At 34.7% G+C, this 18,659-nt stretch overlaps 1 protein-coding gene and 1 long non-coding RNA gene across 13 annotated transcripts in view; one reads left to right on the top strand and one right to left on the bottom strand.

Annotated features, from left to right (window-relative positions):
- On the bottom strand, positions 1-10,871 carry LOC115065981 (uncharacterized). Its single transcript, XR_003845643.2, has 3 exons — positions 10,626-10,871; positions 10,433-10,565; positions 1-486 (listed from the first exon to the last, which is right to left on the bottom strand). It is a non-coding gene; the product is annotated as an uncharacterized LOC115065981 (long non-coding RNA).
- LOC105223981 (pericentrin) overlaps positions 2,862-18,659 on the top strand; it is a 77,313-nt gene continuing 61,515 nt past the window's right edge. For 2 of the 12 annotated variants that reach the window (XM_049459300.1, XM_049459297.1), the window contains exons 1-2: positions 2,863-3,740; positions 8,416-8,784. In XM_049459300.1, coding sequence (XP_049315257.1) covers positions 8,758-8,784 — 27 coding nt within the window. In that variant the 5' untranslated portion in view covers positions 2,863-3,740; positions 8,416-8,757. Of the gene's footprint in view, positions 3,741-7,921; positions 8,785-10,870; positions 11,313-18,659 lie in introns of those variants that run through there. The other 10 variants (XM_049459302.1, XM_049459301.1, XM_049459296.1 and 7 more) reach the window with 7 other exon arrangements.

The following is an 18,659-nucleotide window of genomic DNA, read 5'->3' as shown; positions in this document are numbered from 1 at the left end:
GCGTTAGCATTGATCAATTGCAATGCATTTTATTAAATTTCAAGAAAGTTTTAAAAGAATTATATATTTAGCAGCCGAACATTTATTTTTTAATTAAAACCAAAATTTTTAATATGATTTTTAATTATTATAATTTTAATAGTAATTAATTTTCTTTTAATAACTTTTTTTTATTATTATATTTCGTTTAAATTTTTATTTTGACTATTTTAATTTAATTACTTGTTATTTAATAACATTCTTAATAATAGTTTTTTTTTTTACTACACTGGCGGCAGAAAAACTACTGACGAACCCATTGGCTTATTACAAAGACCAAAAAACTTTATATGAACATAGGTTTGAATCGTTAGTCACCATACAACGATATTTAATACATAAGATTAAATTGTGTTTACTGCGTTCTCTAGAATGATGGCGTGAATGCTATTTCGTTTTCGTTGACATCGTTTTAAGGCGAAAATAATAGGGGTACTCTACCTTAATCTGTTAAAAAAGTACAAAATTGAATAAAAACATATCAATAATATAATGGGTACATTAATGATAAATAAATAAATAAAACTCCAGAGTGTAATCGAAAATAAAAAGAAGAGAAGTAAAATATTGACCGCGCATTCTTAGAAACCTCCTCTGAACGAAAAATGGTTGTGAAACAATATAAGGAAAGGAAAAGTATGAAGGAAATACCTTAGAATGAGAGAGTAATGCCCTACCCCACGTAAAAGTAGTGAAACTAGATAAGAGAAAAGCATATTCTTAACCCGTTTCAACTAAATGTTGATACTATAAGCCAAGGAAAATCAATTTAAAACTTCCAACGATTTGAAAATAGAATTGAAGGTTCCAATTACAAGTCGTACTCTTCCAGTTCTTTAGCAATGTTTCTCCGAAATTCAGTTACAGGTGCATTTATATGTCAGGCACGTAGCCAGGGGGGGGGGGCTAGAGGGCTGAAGCCCCCCCCGAAATAAGGAAATTTTTTAAATAAATCGCAAATAAAAAAGATTTATCACTGACTGAATCTTTTGAAACTCTTATACACAACTCAGCTCAAACCTATAACAGTCGTACGCAACTACACTAGACGGTGACTGAAAACTTATCAAAAGTCATACTTAAGCGTTGTACAGATCTCCATCTTGATATGGCGAAGTTGGTTGGCCAGGGATATGACGGAGCAGCAAACATATTAGGGCATTTAAGTGGAGTGCAAACCAGGATAAGACAACTGTATCCAAAAGCACGATATGTTCATTGCGCTAGTCACCGATTGAACCTTGCGCTTTCTAATACTATGTCATTACCTTCAATACGGAACTGCCTTGGTATTGTCAGTGAAATAGCAAATTTATTTAGAAACCATTCAAATGCAAACACAACTTTCCAGGACGTTATACAGAAGCACGCACCAGAAAGCAAAAAAAGACGACTTGTTCGCCTTTGTGAAACAAGGTTTATAGAAAGGCATGAAAGCATTATAAGCTTTGTGGAGCTTTTCAAATTCATTGTACTAAGTTTGGAAATAATTTCGAGTAAGACATGGTCCATTTCGTCTAAAGCATCAGCCTTCTTAGCAGTGGTAGAGAAAAGCGATTTTGCTTAGTCTAGTGTCTGTGAGTCTGTGAGCAATTGTTCAGCTTAACGCTGCCACTGTCTGTGCAACTCCAAGAAAAATCTATGGATTTTGTATCAGCAATGAACCGAGCCAAAGAATTAATAAGAACTCTGCACCAGATAAGAGAAACAGCGGATGGTTTTTTCAACGATATTTTCCAAACAGCATCACAAATGTCTAAAGATTTTTATGACATAGATCTTGTAGTGCCTAGAGTGACTTCGCGTCAAACTACTAGTGCTAATCCACCTTGCACAACCCCTGAAAGCCACTTCAGAGTTACAATATTTATTCCATGCGTTGATGCTCTGATTCAAAACATGACAGAACGTTTATTAGTGAATGAGGATATACTCTCGTCATTTCAAATTCTACTCCCAGGTTTTGCTGCAATTGATAATGCCGAAGAATTAAAAATTTTAATATCAATGACAGCATTAAAATCAGAGTATCGATTGTGGTGTGCCAGCTTATCAACAATAGATCCAACCATAGAAGTGTTGAAATTACTGCAACATTGCGATGCAACGTATTTTAAAAATATTCACTACCTGCTTACAATTTTACCAACTCTTCCAGTGACGACCGCTTCCTTCGAAAGAACTTCTTCAACCTTAAAAAGAATAAAAACTTTACCACGCAGTGTGATGGGCAATGAGCGGCTGAGTGCACTTGCTGTTATTGCAGTGCACTGGGATATTAAAATAGATCCAGATGAAGTAGTTAATGATATGGCAAACAAGAAGAAAAGAAAAATATTACTTATTTAAGTTACAACTACCAAATAATTTAAGTAATATGTATATGAATTTATATTGTTTTTTTTTTAATAAACAGAAAATTCAAAGTTTATATATGTTTTTACTTCAGCCCCCCCCGAAATGAAAAGCTGGCTACGGGCCTGACATATGTATTTTCATGTAGTTTGATATAAACGACCTTCCCGTCTAAATAAGGTTAATTAATAATATATATAATAAATCAAAATAACACAAATTGCTTCACAAAAATGCTAAATCTCATTAACTAATAGTTATAATCCAACTAATAGAAATCATATAGATCGTAGTATTAGTATTATCTATGTATCAGCCAGAGTGAAGCGTGGACGGGTCCTCTAGTTTAATATAAACCGCTTTCAAGTAAAGGACTATTTCTGTTGTTGATGAGACAAAAAGCCTTGTTCATGCGGTTAGAGAATCTTTTTTTTTTAAACAAACCAATAATAACATTAACTCATTAATAACTCCCAACTTCTTAAGAACTTGAGGCAAAATTGATGCTTCCTTAATCAAATCCAGCAGCAGTTCTTACTGACGTATATAACATGTGTATGTCGCCCTCAATACAATAAACTATTTTTAGTCAACGAATCGCTCATAAAATGAAGACATGCATTCTCTGTATGCGGAAGTAGGAGCGTTCTACAATATTCCAATGAACTCGCTCCGCTCCCGCTACGATTGCCATGCAGCGACCACAATTTTACGGGTGTCAAAAAAATTCTCCATATTCCCCACAATAACAATGTCTTTCACTCGAATGTACAACTAAGTATGTTGGCAACTAAATTATTTCGCTGTTGTTGTTTAGTGTTTCGAGTTTTATGTTTGCCGCTTCACTTTTATTAAGCATTATGTTTTCGAAAACCATTTTCGGGAGTTCACAAATTAGAACTTTTGTTCAAGTTCGCGGCATTGCGTTTCGCCTCAATAATTCTTTTGGTGCTCGGTCTCTGTCGCTGGCGACAGTGAATCTGTGGCCGATATCGAAATCAATAGCCCTTGTGTGCGGCAGTTGGCGCCTGCTTTCGTATGCGTTCGTATCGGCGAGCGTAGCGCGATTGTTTTGATTTGATCGGCACGAGAATATTTAAGACACACGGTCACTGTGTGCAATAAGGAGAAAATCAAAATAATGCTGCAATAATTGATAATCCACTGGCCAGCAGTTGTGGTGTTTGTGTAGTTGGTTATGTGTTCCCAATGGATATTCGGTGTTTTATAATTTCGTCGATTTCATAATTTTACGGTTCGTTTTTCATAAGTTTTGGAACTATGAGTTCGCGGTTCTCTTATTCTTTTTGTGCGTGAAAATTTACGTAAAGTGTTGAACTTAACCTGTAAGTGCGCTCGTTGCAAATCTGGTTGTTTTTGCTTATCGCTACAGTCAGTTGTGTAAAATTTCAAGTTGAATGGGAGAAGTTTAAATATTTTGGCATTCGACAGGAATTATAAAATTGAAGAATTTTTTATATAACTACAGCTCTTCATCTTGTACAAAGAAAATTTCTATGAAATAGTTGCGATATGCTTCCTAAAGTATTCTTTCCAATGTTTAAAGCAATAACAAATTGTGGACATGTAACCACATAGATCTCTTTCAACATTTTTCAAAGTTTATTATTATTAAATAGCTCCGATAACTTATAATAGTAATTATTTCTTTGAAATAATTAGTTTTGCTTTTTGATGTCATTTTTAAATGCAGTAGCATTTAATCATAAATTAAAAAAATGTTTTGTTCGAAATCAAATCGATCGAGTCAAGGAAAAAAGTCTACATACAACATGAGTTTAATGGAGTTTGCGAAGAAAATGAAAAAAAAAAATATGTCATTATTTAAGGCACTTTTAAGTTAGTTTATTTATAAAATAAGAAAGGAATTCATTTACATAATAAAGCCAACAATAACAAAAACATTAAAAATTCGTGGGGAAAAAGTGTACATACAGCCACAAAAACTTAGAATTCTTTAAAATAAATTTTAAATAAACTGATAATTTGTTATCTTTTAGTATTTGGTAGGTCCACCTTGGGCATTAATGACAGCTTGAAGACGATGAGGCATTGATGCCACCAAATTCGCCGTTATATTGGGTGTTATTTCGGCCCAAGCACGAATAAGGGCGGTTTTTAATGTTTCGCGGCTACTAATGGCAAATTTTCGTATTGTTTTTTCCGAAACGTCCCAAATGTGTTCTACTGGGTTTAAATCTGGTGACTGTGGGGTGAATACAGCTGCCTTGGAGCATAGTATAGAAGCCAGTCCCGAACAACGTGCGCATATGCTTCGGGTCGTTATCTTGTTGGAAAATCCATTGATTTCCTAAACCCAAGTTATCAACAGATGTCTTCAGATTTTGTTCCAATATGGTTTTGTATTGATAACGGTCCACATTTCTCCCGACAAAAACCAAACGACCCACTCAAGACGACGGAATGGCACCCCAAACCATAACGTTACCGCCACCATATTTAACTGTGGGTATAATATTCTTTGGATGAAGTGCAGTATTTGGTTTTCTGCAAACTTTTAAACGGCCATCACTTCCGAAAATATTATACTTACTTTCGTCAGTAAATAAAACACGTTTCCAAAAATATATATCCTTGTCTAGATGGGCTTTAGCAAACTCAAGGCGAAGTTTACGATTTTTGGCTGAAATTAGTGATTGTCTTCGTGCTACTCCGCTATGAAATCCATTGTCATGTAGAACATTTCTTATTGTTCGAGAAGTAATATTTATATTGGAACATTTTTCGTTGTGTTCCGCTAATTTTGGGGTACATATTTTTGGATCCTGGTTGACTACTTTAATAATACTACTAACATCGCGTCTTGAAAGTTTCTTAGGTCTACCAGTTCGGGGCTTATTTTCGATACTATTAGTATTATTATAATTTCTAGTGATCATTTGTACAGTAGCACGACTTAGTTTCACGGCCTGGGCCATTACTCCATATGTTTTGTTTTCTTTTCGGAAATTAACCAAAATATTTCTAACTGAAGCGTGTATTTCTTTTCGATTATCCATTTTCAATGACAAAAGTAAAAGGAACTCCACTATAATTATCGCCTTACCCACTTAAATAATTGCATTGCTTGTAATTTAAAATATGGAAATCAGTGATAACTGTTATTAAGCTTTCTTTCCTCTTAATTTTCTATTTGATGTTAGGAGTTGCCATGCTGTATGTAGACTTTTTTCCCGCTTATTATTATGTCTTTCCTTAATAATTACTATTCTATATTTTTTAATATATTGTCTTTCCTACAACTAATATTTGTTATTAGTGCCTTAAACGTTGATATAATTTTTTTTTTTTAATATCGCTCCTAATTTTCTGGTACATCAAAGTAGATGTATGTATGTATGTAGACTTTTTTCTTTGACTGGATGTACATACATAGATATCATAATGCTTCGTTTACACTTTTAATATTGGTCTCAAATGGTTCTTAATTCACAAAGCAAAACTAGTTTTAATACTTTTTGGGTTTACCTTCGCTATAATTACAATTTTAAAATATTTGAGCATAGAATTTATTAGGTCACAATCAATTTAGAAGAAATCATTTGTTTTGCATTATAATTGGCTATTTATATATTCGAGCAGCATAAACCGTGTCGGACTTACTGCCTTGACCTCTAAGCTATGAAAGTGAACTTATGAAGATGTTAAGTCAAGTTAAAACCATGTTTTTACCTTATGCTCTTCAATCTGCTAAAGAGAACTCATACTTTAAAAAGTTAAGTAATGAAGATCCACGAAGAAAAAAGTTATAGCATTGAAATCTCTTTTCTCACAATACTATGCGATCTCAGAAGTTCGTTAGAAATATTTCAAATTTATAAGTTCAAGTATGCTTCTGCGATTAGAGATTGCAGTTTAAGTTAAACTCTGCATTCTAATCTATAATTTCACATTTCTTCTAGGTTGTTTAAAAAGATACTCAGGCGCTACGGTTTAGCTGAAAGGAATATAGTCGATGTTAGTGGAGTCCTACTCTATCAAAGATTTTGACAATATGAAACTAAAGTTTTCAGACTTTAGATATAACCGTTAACTTAGCTTAATTCCAGCTATATTTAGTACTCGATCTCGTTTTTGTTTATAAATATGTTTAAAAAGTTGCAGTATACTTCTAGTATAAATTATTAGCCAAGCCTTATGTATTTTTGTTTAACTTTTATGAATTTCGCATCAAATTTGCTTCATACAGCAATGGCATGAGCCACTTGAACTAAAAAACGCCTCTAAGGGGCCTACTCTTGGAACGCTTTCTTCAGGGTGGCATTCCACATTTCTCTCAGCTCCCGTTTTTTTTTTATCCTTAGAACATTATCTATGTAATTCTTCGCGTTCTTTCAGTCTTCCTCGTTGTGAAGCATGACAGTTATAATGTTTTCCGCATTTAGGGGAGTGTACTTGTGAAGATAATGGAGACGATGCTGTATTAGCCGTGTAGCACAACAATGGTTCGCTCGTTTTTATATATGCAGATGGAATACACAGTAGGAAATAATTGATAACTCCATTCTCCAATTTCGAGCTTATACCCTTTCAAAATACATTTGTATGTTGTGAACCAACGCGTTTTACTATTGGGTTTTAAAGCAACTGCAAGAGTATAAAATGTTTGATTGCGCCTGAACTAAGCCCTTTCTTACTTGCTTTTTGATATTTTTGCGCACAAAAACATGTGAACAGTACTTTTTATTGAGTCGATTACTATTATTTAAATTACAATGGACTATAACAATGGAAAATTTTAAATTTTATTGCTTAAAGGAAAATAAAATATATACAGAAATACAAATTCGTTCAAAATGATCTGGCCAGATGATATGAAAAGCCTCACATTATGAATTGAAGCCCAAAAATATATTACCATACGCAAAACTATAAATTTAGAAGACCCGCTAAGTGCGCTTTGCTCTGAATTTGAGATTCAGCGAATTAAATAGTTGGCGACGATTGTTGAATAAAAATTTGAATCCGTGAAGTCCACAAAAGGTGCATTTACTTAGCCAAAGACATTTCAAAACCTAGTAGTGCCAAAAGCCTTTTGACCTGGCGAATTTCAAAATGTCGTAATATCTTTTGGACAGATTAACCCCAAATGATCTTGGTTGGTAGAGTAGTTTCTAGACAGTATGCCCGTGGACCCACAAAGATGGGCCATCTTCCGAATTATGCGGCCAGACAGTAAAGCACGGTGGCCTTAAAAGTACATATACATATGGTGGATGGGATTATGGATCAAAATGTGTATGCGGAGAACATATGTCATGCTATTATTTTAATACCATGACCAGCTCAGTCCACGGATCTTAAATCTATAGAAAACTTAAGAAGGGTTATCAAACGCTATAATAAACGCCGTATTCTAAACCGCTTCTTTAGCACGTTGTTCCAGAACGGGCGCAGATGTAAGCTCACCGGTGAAAAACCTATCTATCTTCTTTGGAGCAGTGAGGTCTGTTACGCATTAAAATTAAAAAAATTCCATTGTTATAGTACATTGTAACTTAAATAATAATAATAATCTACTCATTGAAATGTACTATTCACAAGTTTACTTATCGTCGAAAAAAATTAAATGTTGCTATTTCAGTGAATAGCAAAAAAAATATAAACTAAGCGAATCTGATGGGGTTTGTGCTTTTTCTTATCTCTTCGATCAACTAACGAAAGGAAATATGCAAAAAACCGTTGTAGAGTATATTTCCGCTTCTGCTGCGCTGCTTTCTCAATGAACACAACTGTATATACATACATGCTATGATGTATACAATAATGTATCAATATAAAGTCAAGAGTTTGACCGACTAACGAATGCTGATCGGTTGTCGGGCACTCGGAGCAATGGCCGTTAGGCGTTCGCGCTCTTGAATCAATTCTGTCAATGCCTAAAATTTTAAACTTAAAAGTGACTTGATCGCTCTTCTTCCCAATCACCTGTCGCGTGGAACGAGGCAGACTCACGAAACTATTCCAAATTATATATAGCACCTGTGTTCGTATTCACCCACTCCGCGTTTGCTTGCTGAGAGCTGTGCAGTCCGCACACTTTTCATTTAGTCCCCTATAAGCTCGTAGTTGTCTGTATATAATTATACAAAAGTGTATACGAGTATGTATGTGAAAGAATAAGTTTTGAAAAACACTGAACACTGTGATGTGTTTCTGTGGAACGCCGCTCCACATGTGTACCCATGGAGAACGGCGCCCAGCGATGAGCTGTAATATTGCACTTTGTGGATGCTGTTTAACAGATTTAAATGAAAGAAGAGCGGGAAAGCAGTGAGAGAAACTGATAAGTGCGCGATCGGTTTATAAACTTTAACAGCGATGGATCTTTTTACACTCTACGATTGGGTATGTATGACTTTAGTGAAGTACAAATACATCACAATTATGTTTTAAATAAGAAAGATAGAACTAATATGTTATTATGAAATATTTCTTTCAAAGCAATTAAGTATAATACTAAATATACCATATCGGTTTGGATAAAATATTTATAACTCGACTACGTCAAATCTATCTTAAGAGCTGTAAAAAAAAAACAATTACATAACATCGCCAATAAAACACAAAACAAAAAATTCCAATAAAGTCTAGTGGATTAAAAGAAACTTCTAGGATTTTTTTCCTCTGCAGACGATATCAGATTACCTTCTTATTCTTCTGTAGCAGTCTGACGCCGATTTTTATTGCTATATATAAAGCAAATTCGTCTCTTGATTCAGCGAAGATAATAAAATACGAAATTTTATAACAGCTACTTATACATATTTCTCTAAAATCAAAATTTCCGAATAAAGTACAAAAAAGTAGGTTCAGAGGGGGTAAACGTGCAGCTGATTTTCCAAGTTGATCTTGCCTCTAACAATGTTCAACGGAAATTTTCACAAATATAAAGGGTGATTTTTTAAGAGCTTGATAACTTTTTTAAAAAAAAAACGCATAAAATTTGCAAAATCTCATCGGTTCTTTATTTGAAACGTTAGATTGGTTCATGACATTTACTTTTTGAAGATAATTTCATTTAAATGTTGACCGCGGCTGCGTCTTAGGTGGTCCATTCGGAAAGTCCAATTTTGGGCAACTTTTTCGAGCATTTCGGCCGGAATAGCCCGAATTTCTTCGGAAATGTTGTCTTCCAAAGCTGGAATAGTTGCTGGCTTATTTCTGTAGACTTTAGACTTGACGTAGCCCCACAAAAAATAGTCTAAAGGCGTTAAATCGCATGATCTTGGTGGCCAACTTACGGGTCCATTTCTTGAGATGAATTGTTGTCCGAAGTTTTCCCTCAAAATGGCCATAGAATCGCGAGCTGTGTGGCATGTAGCGCCATCTTGTTGAAACCACATGTCAACCAAGTTCAGTTCTTCCATTTTTGGCAACAAAAAGTTTGTTAGCATCGAACGATAGCGATCGCCATTCACCGTAACGTTGCGTCCAACAGCATCTTTGAAAAAATACGGTCCAATGATTCCACCAGCGTACAAACCACACCAAACAGTGCATTTTTCGGGATGCATGGGCAGTTCTTGAACGGCTTCTGGTTGCTCTTCACCCCAAATGCGGCAATTTTGCTTATTTACGTAGCCATTCAACCAGAAATGAGCCTCATCGCTGAACAAAATTTGTCGATAAAACACATTTCGAACCGAACACTGATTTTGGTAATAAAATTCAATGATTTGCAAGCGTTGCTCGTTAGTAAGTCTATTCATGATGAAATGTCAAAGCATACTGAGCATCTTTCTCTTTGACACCATGTCTGAAATCCCACGTGATCTGTCAAATACTAATGCATGAAAATCCTAACCTCAAAAAAATCACCCGTTACATGCATATGTACGCACATACTCGTACTCCACTGCTAGGCTCACAAACTCCATTTCTGATTTTCTTATAATCGCGTTATCAAGCACATGGTTACACGCTTCTTCCCCGCAAGACCGATAAAAGCAAATACTCTAAACATACACACGCGAAGCGTACTCCTAGTACTCACATAAGTTCCACAAGTAGATTATAAATATATAAGTAAACGGTGCACGGAACCGCTTGGAACCGCTGAGGCTGCCTCAGTTAATGCAGCGACGACTGCCACTCACAGCGCAACGCTTACAGCTAACAACCTGCGGCTACAAAGTCAAGGAGTCATTTTGATAGACAAACCAAATGGAACATAAATATAAATTTACCACAGCGCTGAGCAACGGCCGCGCCGCTATCAACAATCCATTGGCTGTCTTGCCGCTCACAGCGATATCGGCGGCCGCGCTCGCTCAGCTTTTCCGACGGTCTGTGCCGCATTGGGTGTCACAACGCCTCGCTTCTTCACTACGGTCTTCAGCTACTTGCAAAATTTCAATGTGCGCCTTAGAAACGTTTGGGGCCTGAGCAACACGACAGTATAGTTTATGATGTTGCTGCTGCCGCTGCTGTTATTGTTGATGTCGGTGGTGCTGAATGGGTGCAACTCGTGTGTTTATTTATAATAAAACATTCGCTTTCGACGGTCGCGCTTTGGCTGGTGGTGGTCGTTGGTGCGTTCGCTTATCGTGTAGTACCTTCTGGTGACGTGACGTGCCGCGGCGACGACGGGAGCAATTGCAGTAGATTACAAAAAGAGAAGACCGCTTCGCAAAAAACAAAAAAAAAAAAAAACGCAATTCACAAAGAAAGCGATTAAACTTAAATTAATTAAAAGGAAGTTTTTATAAGTTGTTTTAATTTGGTTGGTTTGGCTTCATCAATTAACTAATTGCGGAAATTACAGCGCATGCAAGTGAAAAGAAGACCAGAAGAGTTTAATTAATATAAAAATAATTATAATATGAAATATAAACTCATCGCATGTGTGTACCGTTAAAATGCCAAAAATACATGTGAGTTCCCAATATGTACATACATATATGCATATATGTATAATTTGTTAAAGAGTTTATTCAATTTCGTAGTTTTGTATACCTTTCCTATGGGGCCTTATTATCTAATATCAATAATAAATGTACAGTGAAATGTATAGTAATTTATATTCATTGAGGATATCGTATAATATATGCCATTGTATTTCTGTGTTTTTTATTAATTTATAGATATTTTTATGATACATGAAAGTATATCTCGAACGTGAACCAAATCGACGCATAAATACGGGTTTGAAACTCTGGCGCTATTTTTCGGGATTTAGTTGTGCTTATTATTATTATTTAGTTGTGTCACAAGCGATTGATGAATATTTTAATAAAATATTTTTTGTTGGTATAAAATGGCAACCGCCATCGTCGCCGTGATTTTGTCTGAATTGTCAATTTAAGTAGACCTAAATCCTAACTCCTTACCAAAACCGTAAACATTTTATCTAAATAGTCAAACACTAACATTACAAAGAGAAAATAAAATCACAAAGTACTGTATTATCAATCCCATCTCGTACTTTCACAGTATTACTGTATCTATGCATATTTATTTAAACAGATTTAAATTTGAATCAGGGTTAAGTTCGGATATAACCAACAATTTCATACTCTTGCAACTTGCGTTGATTAAAGCCAGGGTAATATCTTCAGGTACATTAGATTTGTTAGTTATATGTGGTCTATGGCAAGCTTTGACGCGATTTTAAACACAAAGACGAACCGGTATTAGAAAAACACGCTCTCTCAATTTTGTTATATATTGATCGATATATGCGGTATAAAGTCATCCAGAACTTCGAAAATTTTTGTATTAGAAACATATATGGGGGCTAAGGGAAGTATTGATTCAACTCACCATATTTTGACACACATATGTACATACTATTATCAGAAAAGAATACGTCCTGAATTTCAATTAGCATATACTATATGTATATCTTACAATTTGACCGATATTTTCGGTCAAAAGTCAACTATAGGTATAGGGGTTCACACATTCGGTATCTGGGTGCTTGAACACCTGTAGTCCGTTTTTGCCAATTTTTGGTCATAAGGTGGCCTACTTAAACCGCACTATTTGGGCAATGTTTTATCCCGGAAAATACTGGAATACTGGAAAGTAAAAAAATGAGATGGAGTTTAAAATTGTGTTATATGAGAAGTAGGCTTGGGTGTAGACCGATTTCACACATTAACACAGAAGAAGGATGTATACAATTTGGTTTGAATTGATCGAGCAAGGCCCGAGATATGTGATTTCACCTAAAGGAGGGAAATCCCACATTTAGTTTTGACCCCGGCTCTTTCAATGCCCTCTCATACCATCTCGGTTGCAAGATTTAAAGTATTTGGCGTAGTTATTGAGTTTTTGCGCTTTTAGAAGTTTTAAACCTTTATCTGAGGAGTGGGCGGGGTTATTATGCGATTTCATCCATGTTCACACTGTCGGTAGGAGTTCTTATAATATTTGCTCTAGGCGAATTTAGTTGTTGTAGCTTTAGTGGTTAATGAGATTTATTAATTTTCTACTTCTTTGTGGCACTTTATAGGTTTTGCTTTAATGGCTTTTTGTGGGCGTGGCAGTGGCCGATTACGCCTACGCCCATCTGTTAGCCGGTCTTCATTTTTTTCCAAGGAACACGTGTACCAAGTTCTATTACGATATATCAATTTTTATTAAATTTACACCGTGCACAGGCAGACGGACAGACAGACATATCATTGCTCTTCCATGGCCTTCTTCAATTTTGGGAACAAAAATGTCACAGAAGGCCAGGCCTATTAAATATTCGCGCACAAGCTTGATCAGGGGTGTTATCATGGTGTAAACGGCGAATTTTGCTCTGTCACAAATCTGGTCATTTTTTAGGATTGCTTCGCGCAAATTGCGTATGACTTGCCGGTAGAATTCTTTATTGATGGTACGGCCATTTGGCAAGAACTCGTGATGCACGACGCCCTTGTTTTCTGTCTTTTTTTGACATGCTCGTCTCTTCATCGATCATTTCTGCTCGACCTTCTGAGAAGATTTTGTACCAACGATAAATGCTAACGCGCACTTAATGTAGTTTTTCACACAAAATTTTAAACAGATGCTTTGTTATACTTGTTTTTGGAATAAGCAAAAATCGAAGACAAACCAATATGTGACCAAGCAAAACCGCTGTCAAAAATTCACTAAACATTCAAAATTGGCGATACTTTTTGTACAAACCTCGTACTTATATACACACTTTATATCTACTTTTGTATGCTTATCGTTTGAAATTCGCTCAACTTTAATTCATTTCGCATGCTTGCCTCATATTATCACTATAACTGTACCACACATATGGAAGAAAAAGTCGGATTCCCAGTCCCGTTATCTCTTATATTGCTTTTTATAGCATTCACCTACATACATTTCGAAGTTAAACGAAAGGAATGAAAGTGAAATCTGCGCCTTAAGACAAATACCGGTGACATGTCCTTAGCGTACGACAGATCTTCGTTTTGCCAAAATGTACATATGTATGTATGTATGTAGATATAACATACTTTTTTGCAATTAATTGTAACTAGCTCACGAAATTTTCATAGATTTTATATGTGTATTTCCGATATCTTCCTTTTTGTTTGTTTGTTGCCATGGCTGCTTACATATCTACATAGTGTCGTTTACGGCGGCCTGTTTATTTAAAAGAAGAAGGTTGTTTATGGTGGCTGGCAAGTTCAAGGACGTTCGTTATGCGTTACTTTCATTTCAACCGTTATCCCTTACACTCATGTTTGTTTTTGCTTATTCATAAATTGCATAAATGCGAGTATTTTCGAAATTTTACTGTGACGCCTGTAGCTTTCATCCATTTTCTTTTGGCGCAAATTGCATGGGACAAATTTCGTATTCTAAAATTTTTCTATTTTTGTTGGTGTGAAATTTTGTGCGTAACGCAATTTGCTTCAGGAACTAGGAAAAAAATTACACCAGCTAAAAAATCGAGAACTTTACTATTTGGCTGGCAAATCTCGGGCTGAGACAATTCTATTTGTGTCATTGTTGCTTTACTAAGTCTGCCAAATTTTAGAATTACACGGTTGTGATTGTTTGTTCTCAAATTTTAATTTTATGTAAAGCCGTTTTTTGTGGCACAAGTGCGCGTAGTTCCCTTTAACTTTTGGCGTGTGTTTACGCTCATAATCGTCGCTTTTTATTGAGCAATGCACTTGCGTGCACATTTTTAATTCTGACAATGCGATGCTCTTGTTTGGTGACATCATTTCGAACGCGTCCAAATAAGTTGTGCGAGATTTGAATGTTGTCATTTTCAGGTCATGTGTGAATGCTGATACTTATATACGGAAAGTATTACGAAACGCATGCAGACCAGAATGACATTCTGAATCTTAGAGTTTTTTCTTCAATTTTTACATGTCGAATTAGGTTCCTCGTTGCGTTTGTGTAGTGACTCCTCAGGAATGATGTAAAAGGTAATTCGTGTAGTGGTGTATACATGAGTTTCTCAACTCAATGCAAACTGGGTGATGCATCCGTTGGATTCAGTTTGTTGCCATACATAATTCAGCAAGACCATCAACAATGTTCGACAAGTTCTATAATTCGTAGGATACACTTTCAGTCTAAGTAATCTTTTAAAGTATAAATATTATCAGGCGTTTACACGATTATAAACCGAAAATGTAATTAAATATCCGTAATTTGAATATAAGAAAACGATGACAACAACCGCGCTGTTAACTCTGTTATAATCGCGTAAGTGGTGTCTACGCCAGTAAAGAAGAAGAAGAAGAAGAATTTGAATATAAATATGAATGGTTTTCAATGGAACCAGCAATTGGAAGAAGGAAATAAAAGCCGTTTTTGACGAAATAGATTTTTACTCATATTAACTCTTCAATCGTAAAACTACGCGTCAGGTTGAAAAAAGAAATAAAAAGGTCAAACGCCATTGTAATACTAGCGGCCAAAAAAAATGTAATTTGGAAGAAGGGAATAAATCATGGATTTATTTCTTTCTTCCAACTAACAACCTTTTGTCATACAATTAAAGGTCATTTTAATTTGACATTTTTATTCACTTAAACCGTTAGTAATAACTGAATTTGATTGGCTGGTTAGCCGGCTGCTTAGATCACGTTTTTAGCGATGCTTGCGGAGGGCAAAATAGGAACAACACACTCAAGGTTTTTTTTGACCCTCGTATCAATCAATCGTTTTGATAAAATATATCAATACTTTCCTGTGCGAGGACATTCCTTTTTGCAATGTGATCGTAATTTTGGAACAGCGAAGAGACTTATTAGAAGAAAAGATATAATATACGTCCCAGCTCAGTACAACAACTTGATTTCAGAAGCTGAAAGTAAGGGATTTTTGGTTGAAGCCATTAATAAAGAGAACATATTGAACTTTAAAACAACATAGCAGCCGTTCTAAAAGAAAACCTGCAAGTCAGTAGATAAAAGTACATCTTTTAAAATATCCAAATATAAATATTTTGAGTACAATAGTGGTAATAAAAGTTACTTAACCTGTTCCAAATTCATTGACGGATTTGTAAAGACATCTTTTTGCTCCGAAAATCAAGAACTACTCGTAAGATACCTGGCGAAAAAACATACCGGTCCAAACTACCCATAAACGAAAAAAACATGAATGACGTGCGAAAAATTATAGCATATATTCCTGAAGAGTATAAGACGTTTTATGATTTCATTTTGACTTGTCCCACAACCACATTGGATGGTGCTGATATAGATGAGGATTAATACAATATCTTTTCTATGTTATTAATATAATAAATGCTAATATTCTTTAATATTTCGTCTTTATTTTCATAAATTGGAAAAAGGGAATAATTCCAAGAATTTCAAACTACCCTAACTTTTGTTTTTCTTTACATAAACTATTTTTTTACAGCATATTATCGTCAACAATGTTTACTACATTTCATTTTAAGATATCATGGGTATTTGATCTATACGTTGAGAGTAAATCAGTTTTTTCTAATTATCTCAGTTCGAACTTTTTGTAATTATTCCCTTCTTCCAATTGGTGGTTCAATTGTTGTCAATACTGTTTTAATTTCGCAAAACGATTTCCTCGTAATAAGTTAAAAGTTATAGGACCATTTCCTGCAAATGTTTTAATTTTTTAACAAAAATTATATAAAACAAGCCCATGCCTTGCACATAGCTTATGAATTATTGTATACCAATTGTAAGTAAGGATGTCCTTTCAATATCTGGAATAAGATTTAAATTAGCCTATTTTTTCTTAACATTTTAAATATCAAGCTATTAGAAAAGTTGTTGTTGAATTTATAATACGATGGTTGCCTTTTATGTTTCGGAATTAGAGAAAAACATCGAAAATGGAATTATTTTTTTTTTCAAAATGGTCTCCATTAAGAAGTATACAGTTTTGCATGCGTTAGAACCACTTGTCACCAATCTGATTGAGCTATCTCTAGCATATGCGTTCTGACACGTCCAGTTTTTCCAAAAAACAGGCAATCATTTGCTGGGAAACCATTTACGAATTGTATGGGATCCAACGTGAACAAATTTGTTTACATTCAAATGTGCAATATTGAAACTGTGTTAGTCCCACTAAGGCCTATAGTGGTCTTAATGCCACGATAGATCACAGGACATGACGATCTTTCAATAACAGTTTGCATCAATACTTTTTAGAACAAAAACTGATTTTGGACGACCTTCACAAAATTCGTCTTGGACTGATCTACGGCCTCGATTGAATTCATCCTACCATCGATTAACACTGGTCCTTGATAGAGCTTAATCGTCAAACATATGTTATGATTGTCTATGCACTGAAAATGTTCGTGATTTAATTACATTTTTTGTCCGAGATGAATATTTTAAGTAATTATAAACAAACTATACAAATAACGCTGTCAAAACGTTCTGAGTATGTCAAACTTTACGATAAAATTAGGAGTTGCTCGATTGCAACTCTAGGATTGCCTAATCCCGAAATATAAAAGACAATCCACGTGTCTTTGTTAACAACTTGCAAGTATATTTTCGACATATTCCACAGGAAGAGAAATCCAGGTATGTTGAAATAGCCGAATGAACACATTTCTTGGTATCAAATACTTTCTTGATATTGTGGCTTTCATTAAAGCCCAAACATTTTTCATTGGGTTGTTGTCTGATGAGTTGATTTGTAAAGAGTCTATTTCTACATATGTTTTGGACTCTTGTATTTTTGTAGTACGAGTATCCAGTCATGATTATTTTTGACGTAACGCATTTTAGCTGACTTTAGTACATTTTAACATTCTAACGGCATTCAGATTTTCTGTAAAGCACCTCGAAACCCCAAATCCATAAGAACAGCAGCATTCATATCTCTTTTACTGAATTATTTACAATGAATCTTTTTGCTTAAAATTTAAAAATAGCCTCATATACAAATCTCATATTACGATTTTCGAACATCCGACTAACTTTACTCCATATACATACATATGTATGTATATTGAAAACTTAGTGAACATTTTATGGGTACGTGGCATGTTAAGAGTCAAGAGTCATTAATATAATTAATTATTATATAATAAATATTTCTATTAATTAGATATGATAAATAATTTCTATAACCTATATATAGTAATTACAAAAGAAATATTTTCATTCCATTTATGTATTAGCTATGCAATCAAATTTGAATGAGAAGTTTAATTTCGCATTAAATTTACAAATTATTTAGTAATTTACCAAATAGGTTAGTTTTTAAACTTTTATTTAAATATTAAGTCGTAAATAATTACACAATAACATCATTCGATCGCTCCTGACGCGCTATCTCACTCGCACCTATACGATTGTATATTGCCTCCCGCTCGTACCTATACCCTTGGTATTGGGACCCAATATGTTTGTCTGGCCTAGGTAGGAACTGTCGAAACTGTCTGGCAACTGAGAAAACATCTTCTAATAGTCACCCAAATAACATGTATGAATTTTAACTTTTATACTATAACGAAAGTAGAATTAAAATTTATTAAAATTTTAGGGCGTCTGGCAAGGGATTGCCACCATAAAAAGTGTCTGGCAATAAATAAGATGGTTTGTAATATTATTCCGAATAACATATTAAAAAATTACGCTTTATAAAATAACGAAAGTTGGCTGTTATTTTATGCACCTGTCCCACCCGCTACCCCCCAAAGCCACGATGACTTGAATTTCACATTTTGCCATCGTTCTTACCTACATATGTTCAAAGCATACTTCAACAAACTTTCAGCTTTTATAAAATGACGAAGGTCTGGATGTCACGGT

This window comes from Bactrocera dorsalis, chromosome 5, assembly GCF_023373825.1.
Source record: "Bactrocera dorsalis isolate Fly_Bdor chromosome 5, ASM2337382v1, whole genome shotgun sequence".
Classification (NCBI taxonomy): domain Eukaryota; kingdom Metazoa; phylum Arthropoda; class Insecta; order Diptera; family Tephritidae; genus Bactrocera; species Bactrocera dorsalis.
Note: the sequence above shows the minus strand (reverse complement) of the source record. Positions and strands in the feature narration are given on the sequence as shown.